General features: G+C 47.9%; 1 protein-coding gene across 1 annotated transcript in view; it reads right to left on the bottom strand.

The window, feature by feature from the left end:
• Positions 1-17,253, bottom strand: part of NOS1 (nitric oxide synthase 1) — a 188,630-nt gene that overhangs the window by 16,706 nt on the left and 154,671 nt on the right. The window contains exons 14-21 of the mRNA XM_052655010.1: positions 16,718-16,862; positions 15,455-15,559; positions 14,851-14,909; positions 13,367-13,468; positions 10,737-10,853; positions 5,678-5,852; positions 4,790-4,928; positions 4,196-4,274 (exon numbers count right to left, since the gene is read on the bottom strand). Coding sequence (XP_052510970.1) covers positions 4,196-4,274; positions 4,790-4,928; positions 5,678-5,852; positions 10,737-10,853; positions 13,367-13,468; positions 14,851-14,909; positions 15,455-15,559; positions 16,718-16,862 — 921 coding nt within the window. The remainder of the gene's footprint in view (positions 1-4,195; positions 4,275-4,789; positions 4,929-5,677; positions 5,853-10,736; positions 10,854-13,366; positions 13,469-14,850; positions 14,910-15,454; positions 15,560-16,717; positions 16,863-17,253) is intronic.

Below are 17,253 nucleotides of genomic sequence, written 5' to 3'. Positions count from 1 at the left end.
CAATGAAAAGAGTAAGCATGGTCTCTTGTGAGCAGTTTGAGGCGATAAGGCTCATAGCTTCAACGAATTTGTTGACACTTTCTAGGCACTGGTGAGACAGTGATGGATAAAGAAAACACAGGGCCCTATTCTCATTAAGAAGCACCTGAAAAAGATCATGGATGGGGCTAGTGATAAGGATGGGTGGGTGCTGATGGGTGGGGGGCAGTGGGCTCAGTGACCAGCAGATTAGGATGGTTGGGGAGGCCTTGCTGGTGATTTGATGTTGGAGCAGAGATCTGAACAATGAGGAGGAGGGGACGTGCAAAGATTTGGGGGAAGAGTGTTCCCGAAAGGGGAAGCAGTACATGCAAAGGCCCCGAGGTTGCAAAAAGCGTGGCAGGGCTGAGGACGGGAAAGAAGCCTGGAGGATTTGGAAGAGCGGTCAACACAGGGCTGACTGGCACAGGAGGAGGTCAGAGAGCTAGCAAGAGGCAGATCAGGAGGGTCTCATTGTAACCTGTCCAGGCAAGGAGTTTAGAGGTTTCCTGAGATCAGTGGGAAGCCCCTGGAGGGTGTGAAGCTGCAGGAGGCTGGGCTTCCATTTACGTTCGTAAAAGATTAGTCTGGCTGCTATTTGGAAGATGAATCTTTGAGAGAAAAGGCAAAAAACAAGGAAGACAAGTTAGGTGGTTTGGGGAGGCCCTCAGACCACAGGTGATTGTGGCCTTTCTTATGGTGGTGGCTGTAGATCTGAAATGTATTTGAAAGACAAGCCCACAGTATCAGCTGAGAGTTGGATGGATATTAGGAGGGAGACGGAGGAGGCAAAAGAGGGAGCCTGAGTTTGGGGCTTACACTGTATGTTGATGTCCTGTGTTGAGATGGGGAAGGCTGGAAAGAAGTGATTTTATCCAAGAGGAGCTGGGAATTGAGAGTGCTTCCATGCAGAACTCTCCATTACAATGTCCCCTCTTTCTCTGATATACCCCAGCACTCGGGCCCTTTCAGCATCTCTGCTCCTACATGGCCCTGTCTGTTCTCTTTCTTATCTAAAGCTGACCCTGTGTCTCCCCGCCTCCTCCTGGCTTCTAGGACTTACAGGGCCCACACCCCACCCTTTAGTGCTTCATTATACTCTTTTCTGCATTGTTTGCTAATTGCCTCACACTGAAAAGTTTATTTCCTGGCCAGGCAGAAACTGTGGTCAGGCGCTTTTCTCTTTAGAGTTGCAAGGATCACCCTCAAAAAGTGGTTTATTTCCTCTTAAGCACTTTGCTTGCTTAAGGGTCTCTTGTTATGGGTGGGAGCAGGGTGGGGAGGGTGTTTTGTAATACCTTTATGTGGTCTCCTGGCTCAAACATTCTGACTTTGGCTGTGGGCAGGGGAAGATGGGAGAAAGGGGCATACTCTTTTACTCAATCCTTAAACACACACACACACACACACACACACACACACAGACACAGACACAGACACACACACACACAGACACAGACACACAGACACACACAGACACACACACACAGACACAGACACACACACACAGACACACACACACACACACACACACACACACACACACACACACACCCCTTATGAAGCTGGAAAGGGTAGTAAGGCCTGAAAATAGGTAGCGCTGTGGAGTCTGGTTTTACACGGTTAAACACCGAGGCCCCATTTGATTCTTTTAAAGCTAATCTGTAACTGATTTTCATAGTATCTTCTGGTTACTAACCTTTCTGAAATGCCCTCTTGCAAGTTGCTCAGCACAGAGTCAGCTGCCCTTTCCAGAGGTGGATGGTTTGGTGGGGGTGGGGGGCATTTATTCTGGGACTTGGTCCAACTTAGCATCGAAACATTTGCAAATGATCTTGCTTTTTATGTACTATGGTTTGGGAGTAATTTTTATGATCTGGTCTTTCATGGTTGGTCACTGAGAGAGACGTCCAGTAGATTCTTAGTCCCTTCTTCTCCAATGCCACTGAGATTGTACTTTTCCATGGGACAGAAATGGGGAGTAAGATGTGTATTTCAAATATAGTCCCTTTCTATTGGGTTGGCCAGAAAGTTCGTTCACTTTTGGGCCAACCCAATATATCAGAGATTACTATGCTCTGAATATTACATGTAACTAATTCTTCAATTTATTAATTTCCCAATCCGTTTCTTCAGCGTTTGAGGGTCTGGGGGAGAACACACGTGCCCTGGGGCTCCATCCTGTTGACCATATTGACCACTTTATCGTAAGTTTTACATCCGGGCACAGAGAAGAGACTTGTGTTGCCAAGGGGGTGAGGGGTTTGGGGGGATGGAGTGGGAGGCTGGGGGTCACAGAAGCAGCTTTTATATGTAGAATGGATAAACAAGTTCCTACTGTATGGCACAGGGGATTATATTCAATATCCCATGATAAACCACAATAGGAAAGAATATTTAAAAAGAATGTGTGTATATATGTATAACTGAAGCACTCACTGTACAACAGAAATTAATGCAACATTGTAAATCAACTACAGTTTAATTGAAGAACAGTTTTATATCCACATAGAAAGCACACATATTAACATGTGCAGATGTATGAAACTGGGATGGGTAAGGAATAGCAACAGAAACAGCATATCCTAGCTGCTTTGTGTGTGTTGTTTTTAATATAGCAGTCTTGTGACGCTGTTGATGCCACAGGTATAGCCATTGGGCGTTTTTGACTTTGGAGTTAGAGAACTGAGTCTGTGTGACCTTACAAAGGCCACTCGCATTTTCTAATTGTCATTTTTCCTATTTAGAACATGGCTGATAACAGCACCTATTTCCTGGGCTGTTCCGAACTCTGGGAGAGCCTGCACAGAGAGAACTCACAACTGTGCTCGGAACACAGAAAATACTAGATAAGTACTAGTTCTCATTTTAGGTAAGGAGACGGGTGTTCTGAAGCGCTAAGGGACTTGTCCAAGGTCTCATGGCTGGGGGATGGCAGCACTGGGGTAAGAACCCAGGGTTGTCTGGCTCGAGAGGCCACCCTTTGTACCATGCCATGCAAAGAACGAAGATCTCAGAAGATCTTCATGGGCGAGAACCGCTAAGTGAAGAAGATTCCGTTTGATGGGGATCCAGGCAAAGACTTTCATAACTGCTAAAAAATGTACTTATACATGGAGTGATGCAGACATCTGGCTTGATCATTTTGAAAAGACTTCAGGTCTGAGAGCAGAAAGGACATAAGCTTAATGGGAGAGCGGCAAGGCTGTTAGGACAACCCTGGGCTGCTTTGGCACCACCTGTCCGGATTGAGGATGGTAATAATAGCCTCGGCGCACTTGGCAGTGATCACAGGACCTCCACAGCTCTGTGACCAGGTCCGAGAAGGACACTTCCAGCAGGACACTGTGTCCTTCTACTACAGCCAAAGGTTTGGGAAACCAGGTCTCAGGAGAAACAGCTGGAAGGAACGAGAATCAGGGAGAGTGGCTGCTGTCCTTGGCTGTTGGCAGCTCTCTCATTTGGAAGAACTGACTTGGTTTGGGTGTCACTGGAGACTGTAACACAGGATCAAAATGGACGTGCTAGGAACACGTGCTTTGGTCATAAACAATAGGAAGAGAATTTCTAACAACTAGGACCTCAGAACACAGAAGGGGCTGTTTTGTAGGTTAATAAACCTCCTGTCACCCCAAAGGCCTTAACGTAGAGACTGAGCAGGCATTTCTCAGGACTCCAGAGAAGAATTATCCGCAAAGAGGAGCTGTCTGGACTAAGTGATTTCTGACTAAGGTGCACGTTAGAGTGAATATTAGCAGTTTGACGAAGGTGTGGTCTCTATTAAAACAAATTCCTCACAAAACCTTTCTCTTTCCCCTTTCCACAGAGATCATCACCGTTCATTTTTTTTCTTTTCTTTTTGGCTGTACCGAGTGGCTTGTGGGATCTTAGCTCCTTGACCATGGATCAAACTTGCACCCCCTGCTGTGGAAACCTGAGGTCTTAACCACTGTATCACCAGGGATGTCCCAACTGTTTACTTTTTTCATCCCTGCAGGTTGGAGCTTGGCAAATGGAAAGTAGTAAGCCAAGATGCTGCAAGGCAGCAAAGGGGGTCTGGAGGACCCTTCCAATGGTAATAGGAAGTCAGTCCTCGGAGTCAACAAGGGTTCATTCCTTGCCGTGGGTGGCATCCGGGGCAGAGGTGGGGAACCCGAAGGGACCAGGGTGTTCCTACCTGGATTTTGGACTCTGAAGGTTTTGGCGGCTGAGGAGTCGAGCGGCTGAGACCCGCTTTTTGTGGACATTGGATAGACCTGCGGGGAGAAGAACAAAGGTGCTCCTGAGATGGAGTAAAACAGTTGTCAGTAGAGTCTCCAGCTTCTCCTGACCCTCTGGAGTGAAATGCAGAGATAAAAGAGGCAGGCATTGGGGTGGGTGTTTGTGGATACAGCTGAACAGAAAGCAAACCTGGCTGAACTTAGCAGAGAAGAGGAGGTTTAGGGTAACATGCTGCAGGGCTGGAGAGAGAGCCCAGAGCAGCAACAGTGTGTCTATTTGGGTGGCCTGCACTACAGGGCGGAGGTGGGCACAGCAACCCGCTCCAGTATTCTTGCCAGGAGAATCCCATGGACAGGGGAGCCGGTGGGCTGCGGTGCATGGGGTTGCACAGAGCCGGACAAAACTGAAGCGACTGAGAACACACCCATGTACTATAAGGGAGACCTAAGCCACGAAGCCTTCTCTAGGGACCTTTCGGAGGTGAGAACTGCCGCCTCCCGTCCCCACCTCCGGGTCCTGGATGTCTCCCCGGGCGGGTGCTAGGAGGTACCTTGCGTGAGTTCCGGAGCTTCCGCCACGTAGGTGAGACGGAACTTGTTCCTCTTCCAGCTGCGGTCATTGCTGATGAGGGAGTTGTTCGCCTTCTCAATGTTGACGTCATCACCCACGCAGAACACATCACAGGCTGCCTGTGGCACACGTCACACCCGTTAGGAGGCACTGCCATCTTTCTCTCCCCGCCTCCCCTGCCCCTGGGGACCACTAGCCTACTCCTAGTCTCTCTGAATTTGCCTGTTCTGGACGTTTCGTGTACGTGGACTCAGACAGCAAGTGTCCTTTTGTGTCTGGCTTCTTCCACGTTTTCAAGATTCATCCATGCCGTAGCATGCTTCAGCACTTCGTTCCTTGTTGTGCCCGAACATTCTATTGCAGGGACACGCTACATTTTGTTCATCCATGCATCATATTTAATAGTAACCAGTTTACATTTAAATCTAAAGGCCACGTGTGGCCAGTGGCTACTGTACCGGTCACTGGAGATCTCGCACAAGAGGAACAAGATTGTCAAAGCAGACAGATCGGTGAGATCTGAGATCCAGCCCGAGTTGGTTAACCAACTGTATGTTTTTTATTTACTTGTCTATGGAATGTGAGTGAAGGATGGGTTCCTCCCAGCTCTAAAATTCCAAAGCTCTGTAATTTTTTATAGACCAACTCTTTACCCTTAATACAGGAGGCCGGATTCCAGGTAGAAAATGTGTCTTAGGACCACCCAAAGTCATCTGACTTGTTTAAAGCTGTCTCCTGGTTGGATACATAAGGGAAGTACCAAAGATTGTCTCAAGTTTTTTCTATTTCTGATGGTTCAGGTGATCTGTCCTTGGGGGTCCCTGGGGACATGATTGCTCATGGGTCTCTAAGACGGGCAGATGGTTACCTTGAAGACCTTCTTAGCCCAGGTCCTGAAAGCCTCTTCCTGCCCACAAAGCTCGTCCCCCTCCCTCATCTTCAGGATCCTCTCTCCTCCAAGCTCTTCCAGGAGGGTGTCCACTGCGTGTCCAAAGGCGCAGAAGTGAGGGTATGCCCGCGAGCCAAGGCCGAACACAGAGAACCTGCCAAGAAGACAACAGAGGCTCTAGAATAGAGGGCTGGGGGGAACGTGGCTGGGGTTCTAGTGTCACAGACTGTTACGTCCCCCTAAGTGCACATGTGAAGCCCTGTCCCCCAGTGTGAATGTATTTGGAGATGGGGCCTTCAAGGAGGTAACTGAGGTCAAACGAGGCCATAAGGGTGGGGCCCTAATCCTTCTAAGAAGAGGCAGAGGCACCTGAGAGCTCTCTCCTCCACCTCCAGTGACAGGCTCTCAGAGGATAGGCCACGTGAGGACGCAGCAAGAAGGCGGATGTCTGCAAGCCAGGAGGACAGGCCTCACCAGAAACCTTGAGCTTGGACTTGCAGCTTCCAGAAGTGTCAGAAACAAATTTCTGCTGTTGAGGCCCCCAGCCTGTGGCACGTTGTGATGGCTGCCCAAGCAGATGAAGACAACTGGCACCTCAGGAGGGCAGACCACCCCACACCCATTTGGGGAAGGCCCTCTTTAAGCCCGAGAACCCCTGAACCCTGCTCTGCCTTCCTTCTGGTCTCTGCGAGGTACCACTGTCCTCAGGAGAAAACTCCCCGTTGGTCCTTAGGAGGATGGGTGACCGAGAACCAGTGGCTGTCTCTTGAGTGTCCCTTTCTAAGCTAGACTAATTGGGAAAATGAATCTACTGGATTAGCCAAAAAGTTCGTTTGGGTTTTTCTATAAGACGTCACGGAAAAGCCTGAATGAACTTTTTGGCCAACTCAATACATCAGTGAAAGACTTGACTCTACTCAGCATACGACTAAATTAGTTTCAAGAGAATGGAAACTCTAGCATAGCAATTCTTGGGGACCTGTGCTAAGGAGGAGATCAGAGGACTTGTCATGAATACATCCAGGGCTGGTGTGTAAACAGGTTCTTCTAAAAGGGACTGAAAGATTTACAGATACACTGGCTCCACCCTTTGCAGCGTCTGTGAAATTGATTTGTTTCACAAAGCCTCTTTGCTTGGAATGGACATATACACTCTGCTATATTTCAAATGAATACAACAAGGACCTGCCATAGAGCACATGGAATGCTGCTCAGTGTTATGTGGCAGCCTGGATGAGAGGGGAGTTTGGGGGAGAATGGGTCCATGTATATGTATGCCTCAGTCCCTTCCCTGTTCACCTGAAACTATCACAACACTGTTGGTTAATTGGCCATACCCCAGGACAAAATAAAAAAGTTTAATTTAAAAAAATGTCTGTTTGCATAGATGCCACAAGAAAATGTTGGTGTTTGAATCAATGAGGGTCAAGTTAATGAGAATTTTCTGAAGTCTGGGAAGTGGAGGGCTGTGTCCCAGATGACCCCTCAGTCCTGCAGAGACTTGACATCACACTTCCACGACTTGGTCCTGGCTGTGGGTCTTGACCTCACTGGTCCTAGACGGACAAGTGAACAAGTGGGATACGACCACCACCACAACTTGAATTTTTTTCCAGGTTGGAATGTGACTACCCTGTGGGCGACTGTCATTTCAGACAAGTCAAGGAGTCGAGCTGTTTAACTTGCTCCGTACAGAGTCTGCCTCTGTCCCTGGGTCTTTCTTATTAAAGAATGATGGAGACAGCCATCACATGAAAGACTGCAGTGGGGGATGAGGGGAAAACAGTAGGGCAAGTCGGGAAGGGACCCGCTTGTTATTGGAGAATGAGCTTGAGATGGGCTCCAGGTGTCTCAGAGATCATGTGAAAGTTAACACAGACTTATATCCCCTCCTCTGAAATCCACATTGATGCTTCTTCATCTTATCCTCCTGCCCTTCTTTCCTGGGGGCTCCACAGTCTTCCCAAGGGAAGGATGTAGGATTAGGTATCATGTTTCCCCACCACTCCTTCACCCACGATCCTCCTTTACCAAGATTCCTCACCTTCTCCCTGCAGGTGGTGAGAACTGGTGGCCAGCATGGGACTGCTTGGATGGGGGCCAAGAAGCTGCACTCCTGCCCCCAGCCGTCGCCCTCAGCCTAATGCAGGTTTGAAAACTCGGTGCTAGTCAAGCCTTGTGGTTAGGGAGTTGTTCCCCAAACCCCTACTATTTATTTACTTATTTTAATATTTATTTATTTATCTGGATGCACTGGGTCTTAGTTGTGGCCGTAGGATCTTTAGTTGTGACATGTGAGATCTAGTTCCCTGACGAGGGATTGAACCCGGGCCCCCTGGATTGGGAGTGCAGAGTTTTAGCCACTGGACCACCAGGGAAGTCCCTCCAATACTGATTATGTTTGAGATACCTGCTGTACTTGACTACCTCTCACACTGTTATTTACTTAATAGTTGCTATTTAATTTGCTTTTAATTTGTACTCTATTTGCACAAATTATTTGTACAATTATTTGTACTAGCTATGCAAACCCACTGGTGTTCACTAAGAGATGGCCCGGGGAATTAACTCATTAACATGCTTCCCAATCTCTGAAGGCCTGTGTCGCAGTCATCTCCTATTTCACATTTCATCACAGGCTAAACCTTGTGATTGTAAAATTCCTATTTCAAGCTTTCAAACCAGAAAACCTGGCAAAATTATTATAATTGGGGCCAGATAGTAAATATTTTCAGGCCTGCAGGCTAAGAAGCAAAATTGATACTATTATGCAGATATCTGTATAACAAGGAAGAAAATAAATTTCTGCATGCTTTTGGATAAAATTAAAAATATAATAGCAATAGTTATGGGGTACATTTTTCTAGCTATATATAGCTACTAATGAGAAGACTGGAACTCTTTTTTGAGAAGGGTATAGCATTCTGCTTAATTGGGGCTTGAAGGGAATATTTTCTATCATCAAATAAATGGTAGACGGTCATCTGTAAAAACCATCCTGGATTGTACAGAAATATACAGTGGCTGGGCTGGATTCAGCCAATGGGCTGCAGTTTGCCAACCCCTGCTCTTAAGCACGATAGATTTAATAAGGAAAAAATGGGTCTGAATGTCAAACCATGGATGTTTCAATGTCAAGCTAAAGAACATGAACTGATGTCAAAACCCATCAGTTCGAGGGTGAACCAAGGGGGAACCCTAATGTAAACTATGGGCCCTGGGTGACAATGATGTGTCAATATAGGTTCATTGACTTTATAAATGTATCACCATGGTAGGGGATGGAGGGGTGTGTGTGTGTGTGTGTGTGGAGGGGTGTGTGTGGAGGGGTGTGTGTGTGGAGGGGTGTGTGTGTGCGTGTGTGTGTGTGTGCACGCGCGCATGCACCGAGGGTTGGGCAGGTAGTACATGTAAAATCTCTGTGTCTTCCCTTCAGTGTGTGTGTGTGTGTGTGTGTGTGTGTGTGTGTGTGTAGGGGTGTGTGTGTGTAGGGGTGTGTGTGTGTGTGTGCACACACGCGTGTGTGCACTGAGGGTTGGGCAGGTAGTACACGTAAAATCTCTGTGTCTTCCCTTCAGAGTGTGTGTGTGTGTGTGTGCGCGCACGTGCACCGAGGGTTGGGCAGGTAGTACATGTAAAATCCCTGTCTTCCCTTCAGAGTGTGTGTGTGTGTGTGGAGGGGTGTGTGTGTGTGGAGGGGTGTGTGTGTGTGTGTGGAGGGGTGTGTGTGTGTGTGCACGCGCGCGTGCGTGCACCGAGGGTTGGGCAGGTAGTACACGTAAAATCTCTGTGTCTTCCCTTCAGAGTGTGTGTGTGTGTGTGTGTGTGTTTGTGCGTGTGTGTGTGTGCGCGCGCGTGAACCGAGGGTTGGACAGGTAGTGCATGCAAAATCTCTGTGTCTTCCCTTCAATTTTGCTGTGAATCTAAAGCTACTTTAAAAAAATAAAGTTTATTAAGAAGTGTGCTGACGGGGAATTCCCTGGTGGTCCAGTGGTTAGGTCTTTGTTGTACAGTTGCTCAGTAAAGTCTGACTCTTTGCGACCCCATGACTGCAACACGCCAGGTTTCCCTGTCCTTCACCATCTCCCAGAGCTTGCGCAAACTCATGCCCATTGAGGCGGTGATGCCAACCAATCACGTTACGTGGCATGGCCAAAAAAGAAAAAAAGAGTACTGACAGAAACAGTACTTGAACATCTAGGAACCCTGTGACCTCTGTCATCTTCTAAGCATCGCCCTGAGCCGCTGTGGAGGAGGTTGCATTGGTGGCTGTCTAAGAGGTTCCTGGCCGGGCCTGAACACTGCTTACAGAGTAGCCTCGTCTTGACCAGTATCTATGAAACCAAGGGTTTGACATTCAGTTTTTTCCTTTCCAAATACCCATGAAACTGAATCCACAACCACTGAAGTAGAAAATACCTGTCCACGTACTATCTAAAATGTTCTCGTGGGATGTGACTAGGCTTTGGGAAACAAGGAGTCGTGACAATATTTTTTTGAATCTGACTGTACACTGGAGGCAGTTAGGGAGACTGAATAAAAAACAAACAAGCAAACCCTGGGTCCAAGTTTAGACCCAACTACATCAAGTCTCCGGAGGTGGGGCTCAGGCATCTGTACATTGTAAACATCTCCAAGTGATTCTGATGAGCATCCCAGGTTGGGAACCACTGGGTCACGGTGGGGGGTCCCCAGAAGCTTCTAATATATAAGGTGTCGTAGCACTTATGAAGGGAACTCACTGAGTTACATCTGGGGGATTAGCATCCTTTAGCACAAATGATATGAAATTCATGCAAAGGGGTGATGGGGGCTCTGAAGGAGTGTGATTTTGGAAGAGGTCATAGGAGGGGGTCTAGGTAATGTGCTTTAATGAAGCAGGGGGACATCCCCAAACAGTGAGAGTGCAGCTGGTTTTATTCAAGGGATGAACGGACAGGGAAGGGAGACCCCTCCCCAAACAGACAGCCCACTTTGTTACTCTGTCCAGCTCCCCAGGAGCCTTCATCATCCCTGATGCCCCGAGCACCTCTCTCACCTCACGTTGGCCAGGGGTCCAGTGCTCTCAAAGTTGTCTCTGAGGTCTGGCCCATCACCCGATGATTTGCGGGAGTCAGAGTACGAGGAAACGCTGTTGAAACGCACCTTGTAGCTCCTGCCAAGACAAAAGAGAGTCTGTAAACTCTGGTTCAGAGCCCCCGTCCTGGGGTCAGCACCCCCATGGCTGGCTCTGTTACCAGTCCTGGTTCTAGGACCTTCCCTTGAGTGTTGAGTGAGATCATAACACATCCATGGCCTTGACTAGAAGATATCAACTCACCCTCGCCCACCACACGGACACCTAGACATCATCTGATGCTGCGCGTACTGAAAAGGTTTCAGCAGAAACAGAATCCTGGACACACAGACAACAGCCTGGTGGGTGCCGAGGGGGAGGGGGTGGCGGAGGGGTGGAGTGGGAGGGTGGGGTGGGCAGGGGTAAGCTCTCACACAGAGAAAGGATGAGCAACGAGGTCTTGCAGCACAGCACAGGGAACTGTATTCAATAGCCTATGATGAGCCATAATGGGAAAGAAAATTCAAAAAAGGATGATTATATAGAACTGAATCACTTTGCTGTACAGCAGAAATTAATACATCATTGTAAATCCACTATACTTCAATTAAAAAATATTAAAACTGAAAAGGTTTAGACCACATCAATGGTCCATTCCTTAACCCATTAGACCATGTTTCCTTACTTCCCGCAGGTTAGCCAGGACAAGAATCATTCTGGGATCTTGTTAAGATGCAGATCCTGACTCAGTAGGTCCAGGGTAGGGCCTACGGTGCTGCGTTTCTAAGAAGCTCCCAGGAGATGCCATTGGTCCCCAAACCTCACACCGACTAGTGAAGAATTACACTCCTGCTGTCTGCTATAGTAACCATAAAAGAATCACACTTCTGCTGTCTGCTACAGCAGCCATGGGTTGTGTGTGACTATTTCAATTCATTCAGATTGGATACGATGAAACACTCTGCTCCCCACGTGCACTAAACTCATGTCAAGGGCTTGACAGCCATATGCGGCCAGTGGCTGCTGTACAGGACGACATAGATATAGAACATTCATGTGCTCATAGAAAGGCTTATTGGGCAGTGGAGGACTGTCTCACTCAATATTCTCTTTTCTTTTTCCTATTCAAAAAAGTTGAAGTATAGTGGATATACAGTATTATATGCTACAGGTGTACAATATAGTGATTCACAATTTTTAAAGGTTATACTCCATTTATGAGCTTCCCTGGTGGCTCAGTGGTAAAGAATTCACCTGCCAATCCAACATACATGGTTCAATCTCTAGGTCGGGAAGATTCTCTGGAGAAGGAAATGACAACCCACTCCAGTATTCTTGCTTAGGAAAGCCCATGGACACAGGAGCCTGGTGGGCTACAGTCTACAGGGTCAAAAAAGAGGTCAGCACCACTTGGCAACTAAACAACAGCTCCATTTATAGTTATTATAAAATATTGACTACACTCCCTGTGTTATACAATATAACATTGCAGCTTATTTTACACATAATAGCTTGTACCTCTTAATCCTCTACCCCTATTTTACCCCTTCCCTCTCTCCATTGGTAACCACTACAACATTTTCTTCCAATAAAGCTATCATCTTTAGACATTTCAAGGGTCTTTCACATTTCTCATTTCAAATAAACATGAAAAATGTTCAGACACAGCCTGAAAAGAGATTGGATTTCTTATGAAGTTGTTTCAAAGAAGGAGAAAAATGCCACTGGGACTCAAACCTTGGCATCGGAGGCTCAGGAGCCTCAAAATTAAAAAAAAAACAAAAACGGTTTCCCAGTTTTCTTCTAAAAGTGGTAAGTTCTGTTCTCAGATAAGGCAAAAACCAAACCAAACCAACAAACCTCCAAGACCAACAAAACAAAACAAACCCCCAAACAACAACAAAAGACTTCCATAAAACCCTCAAATCAAAACCCAAAACACAAAAACTCAACACACAAATCTGAGTGCAAAAGACAAAAAAAGAAATTGCGCATTCTGGCAGCAGGGTTTCTAAGCTGGATGTTCTTCAAAGTTTTTGCTCCAGCATCAGGAAAGTTCTAAATATATGTAAGTGTATTTTCTGCCCTAAAATAGTCTCACATTGAGTCACATCTCCAAATAAGTCCTGTAACATATCAGGGGGTGGCTGCGTTGTTAGTGTGGGAGGTAGGGTTGATGGTTGTGGGGTAAAAATATCAGCACACGTATTTGTATGAGGTTTGAGGCTTTTCCAAATGTGTTCCTCTTTGTTATCATCCTTCGATCCCTGCACCAGCTCCCAGAGATGGTCGGGACAGAGAGAGTTTCTCCCTATTTGGAAGGTGAGAAAGACGGAGAAGCCCAGAGAGGTCAAGTAGCAAGCTCAAGGTTACTCAGTGTGTCAGTGGCATGGCCGGCGTTAGAACTCTGGTTTCCTTGAGACCGGGGCGTGGCCTTCGATGCTGCAGCACTGGGCATGCGCACGTTCATACTCATCGCCATGCGTGCGAGTGCTTACACCATTCACGCACGCACATGAACGCCAGGCAAACACGATCACACAGGTGCATCCTACACGTGCATGTGAGCACACACACACACATGCACGCATGTGCACATACAGATGCTCTACCTGCGCTGGCTGTCACGAACTGCAGCCAGACCGTGGACTTCTGTGTCACCACGGGAGAGGGGAGGCCCTTTACGGGGAAAGAAACGCAAGGGTTCCGGGTACCTAGAGGGGAGAATGGATGGTGCCCTCTCTCTCCCTGGAGGAGGGGTGAGGGGGACCTGCTGAAGGCCACCAGGACCGGGTGGGGAGGAGAGAGGCATAGAGGGTGAGGAATAAGATGCTGGTCTTGAAATCAGGAGGGCTGACCACCAGGGACTCAGCTATCCCCTGGGTATGGGATGCAGGCAACTTTGGCAACGTGTGCTTGGCTGAAAGAGAACCAAGAGGGATGTTCTGCAGAACACAGCCTCTGAACGCCAGTCAGGGAATTCCCTGGCAGTCCAGCGGTTAAGATGCGGTTAAGACTACACCTCCACACGCAGGGGTGCAGGCTCGATTCTCGGTCAGGGAGCCAAGATCTCACAGGCCTTTTGGCCAAAAAACCAAAACATGAAACAGAAGCAGTACTGTAGCAAATTCTATAAAGACTTTAAAAACAGTCCACATTAAAAAACAACAACAACAACAAATAAAATGCCAGCCAGCGATGACATCCAGTCCTCAGCTTAAGACCTACTCCATGGTGGAGGCAACACCACGTGTGACGCTCTCAAAGAAAGGCAGCTTATTACTCACAGGTTATGTGTTCTCTGCTTTGAGAGGATTTAAGGGCTTTTCAAGGGTAATTTTGGTTACGAGTGTTTGTCACCTTATGAAATATCTGTAGAACCCACCCCCATGTTAGGTGCAGTTTTACCAGTAACATCTTTTGGCCTCAGGCATTTTTTTTTTGCCTTAGGAGGTATCTTGTTTGAAGTCAGCCTCCACGTTAGTGGATGCAACTCCGCCATGAACATCAGATGGGAAAGTTCTAGGGAAAGCAGCTCACTGATTCTGAATGTAAGCTTCCAAAGGGTGGAGTAACAAGAACTATTTTTACACGGCACTCAACTTCTCACAGGGCGCCCCTGATGGCTCAAGCACTAAGGCATCTGCCTGCAGTGCAGGAGGTGTGCGTTCCATCCCTGGGTCAGGAAAATCCCCTGGAGAAGGAAATGGCAATCCACTCCAGTATTCTTGCCTGGGAAATCCCTTGGAGGAACCTGGCAGGCTACCGTCCGTTGGGCTGCAGAGTCGGACATGCCCAAGCACACATGCACAGCTTCTCACAGGATGCTGATATCTATTTTTTACCTTGATTCTTACAAATCAGAAAGTTCACGCAGGTAGAAGAAACCCAACTTGATGGAAAAAGAAACTGAGGCACAGGGCTGTAAGGTGATTAAAGACCAGAATGCCACAGACACCCACTGGCTAAAATAAGTCACAGATGGACTTCAGGTCACAAAAGTATCCAGAGCTCAGAGCTGAACCCCAGATGCCAAGAGACAACTTTTGGTTTCCCCCACAGAGTGTCAGGGGACACTGGCGGGTCGTTTACTTACTTCCTTTCCTCGTGCACAGAGTTAGGGTTCCTCATTTCCATCAAAGCACAGCCAAATTTCTGGAGGTCGAAAGACACAAGCAGGATGTGAGGCAGATATGATTAAACTGGGAATGGGTTTGGGCAGAGGGTCTGGGGGTCCCGACTGGCAAAAGAGGAGCCTGAGGCCTGGGGGCCAGGGTGTCAGGCGCTTGGGCCAGGCAGCAGTGGTGTGAGTGGAAGAGGACTGTTTATAAAGGGCTGTAAGTTTGGATGCCCCCCGCCCCCACCTCAGCATGCAAATTCCCCTTGTGGTGGTTTTCTACAAAATATTGCCCCTGCTTCTCTCAGTCTGGAGCAGCGGACACCAAGCTCTTGACTGGAGCATCCATTCCAAAGAAGTAGTGAGTTCAGGTGACAACATTTTCAGGAAGGCTCGGCTGGTCAGCGGACGCCAGCAGACTGAGGACTTGGGAGTTGTCCAGTCTTGGCGCAACCTGGACCCAAATCGAGGTCACTGGCTTTGAGATTCTGGGAGGATCTGCTACTGAAGAGCAGGGCAGGTGTCACTGCTGCCCCTCTTCTCTGCAGGTGGAAACAGGTGCCAGAATAGGAGCTCATCTCACCTCCCCATTCTCAGGGGGGTCTCCATTGCCAAAGGTGCTGGTAACCACCAGGACCAGAGTTTCATGTTCCAGGTGTACAATGTCATATTCTTCCATGGACATCACCTAGGTGGGAGAATGAGAGGGGAGAAGAAGGGAGAAGGTGATGAGGAGAGAGAAGGGGTCGGAGAGAAAAAGTGTTGGGGGAAGAGAAGAGAGGAAGAGGAGGAGTTATCTTGAGCCACCTCCTTAGGACAGAGATCCAAAGTTCTGGGTGCCTCTGTTTCAATGGGCTCCAGTGGGTAGAACTAAAAGCTTGTTGGTAGTATGGGCTGCCTTTGCCCTGAAGGACCGCAGAGAGTCTGGGGCAACGCATTGGCTGCCAGTAGAGACGGATCTTGATTGGGACTCCTGGGCTTCTTACAACCAATGGATGCTGGAGTCTTCTTGACCACATGTAGGCTGGGAGTGGCCCAGCTGGATCTGACCAACTGTGTGCTCAGGTCCCTTTCCAATCCTCCATTCAGCAATGAGGAGGACCTGGGCCAAACACATCTGTGTGCTAAGTCACTTCCCCCTATAACTGTTTACAACCCTACAGACTGTAGCCCACCAGGCTCCTCTAACCCAGGGATTCTCCAGGCAAGAATAGTGCAGTAGGTTACCATGCCCTCCTCCAGGGGATCTTCCGACCCGAGGATCAAACCTATGTCTCTTAAGTCCTGCACTGGTAGGCTTTTTTTTTTTTTTTTTACCATGAGCACTACCTGGGAAGCCCACTGTAAAGACTGCTTTGCCCTATCTCTTAGAATTCCTTGGGTACCATTTCTCAAAGTAGATCCTAGGAAAACACTGTCTCCTTAGATGTGCTTTAAAAATAAGTGAGCCATAAGCAAACATCTTTGGGATACATTTATTTTCTCTCCTTTCCTCTTTTGGAGATGGTAACACACATGTGCAGAGTAAAGGCTTGAGAATTCCTGCAGCAAAGAAACCCACTGAATTGTATGAAATGCGGGGCTTCCCAGACTGACTTCCAGATTTGTTTTTTCAGAAACTTTCTAACATTTTGGTCTAGAACTGGGGGTTATGATTCCTGAACTCCTGGAGAGTTCACGGGGAGAGAAGCATCACTGTCCCTTGAAATATATGCAGGTGGGCTGATGGGCATCTTCAGATGGGCTGCTACCCACTCTCAAAGGGTTCTTCTCTGCTGACTTCCTTTGTTCCCTCCCCAGCTTCACCAGGAGGGCCCAGAGAGCAAGGGAACTGCCTGCTACCCACCTTGGCATCAAAGGCATGTTTGAAGATCTCACACAAGGTTTTGGCATAAGCCTGAGACTTGCCCGTCTCTGTGGCATAAAGGATGGTAGCCTTGACCCTCTTGGCCATAGCCTGCCCCATCAGTTTGGCTGAGAACTTGACGGCTCTGTGGGGGAAGAGGGTGGAGAGAAAGACGGGAAATGTAGAAGGGAGGGAGGGTGTCAGGCTGGGACTTGGGGGCAAGAACCACGATCCATGAGATACAACAGGAGGGAACATACTCTCCTCATCCCTGATGGCATCAGGGATATTCAAAGTGTGAGTTGAGGCACCATATTGATCCCCTTCTTAAGTCCCTCCAGAGCAACTAGTCATGAGCTAACATGGTTGGTGAGCTTTGCTAGTTTGTTACTTGATGGATCGATCCCAGCCGTGAGAACCTTGGTTTGCCAAGCATTGCCCCCATTCATTCATTCATTCACTCATTTGGCCATTCATCATGTGTTTTGCTGAGGCCTAGCTATGTGCCAGGGATTGTTATAGGAATGGAAAAACAG

The sequence above is a fragment of the Budorcas taxicolor genome, chromosome 17 (genome assembly GCF_023091745.1).
Source record: "Budorcas taxicolor isolate Tak-1 chromosome 17, Takin1.1, whole genome shotgun sequence".
Lineage (NCBI taxonomy): Eukaryota > Metazoa > Chordata > Mammalia > Artiodactyla > Bovidae > Budorcas > Budorcas taxicolor.
The sequence above is the reverse complement of the archived record's forward strand: the minus strand, read 5'-3'. Positions and strand labels throughout refer to the sequence as shown.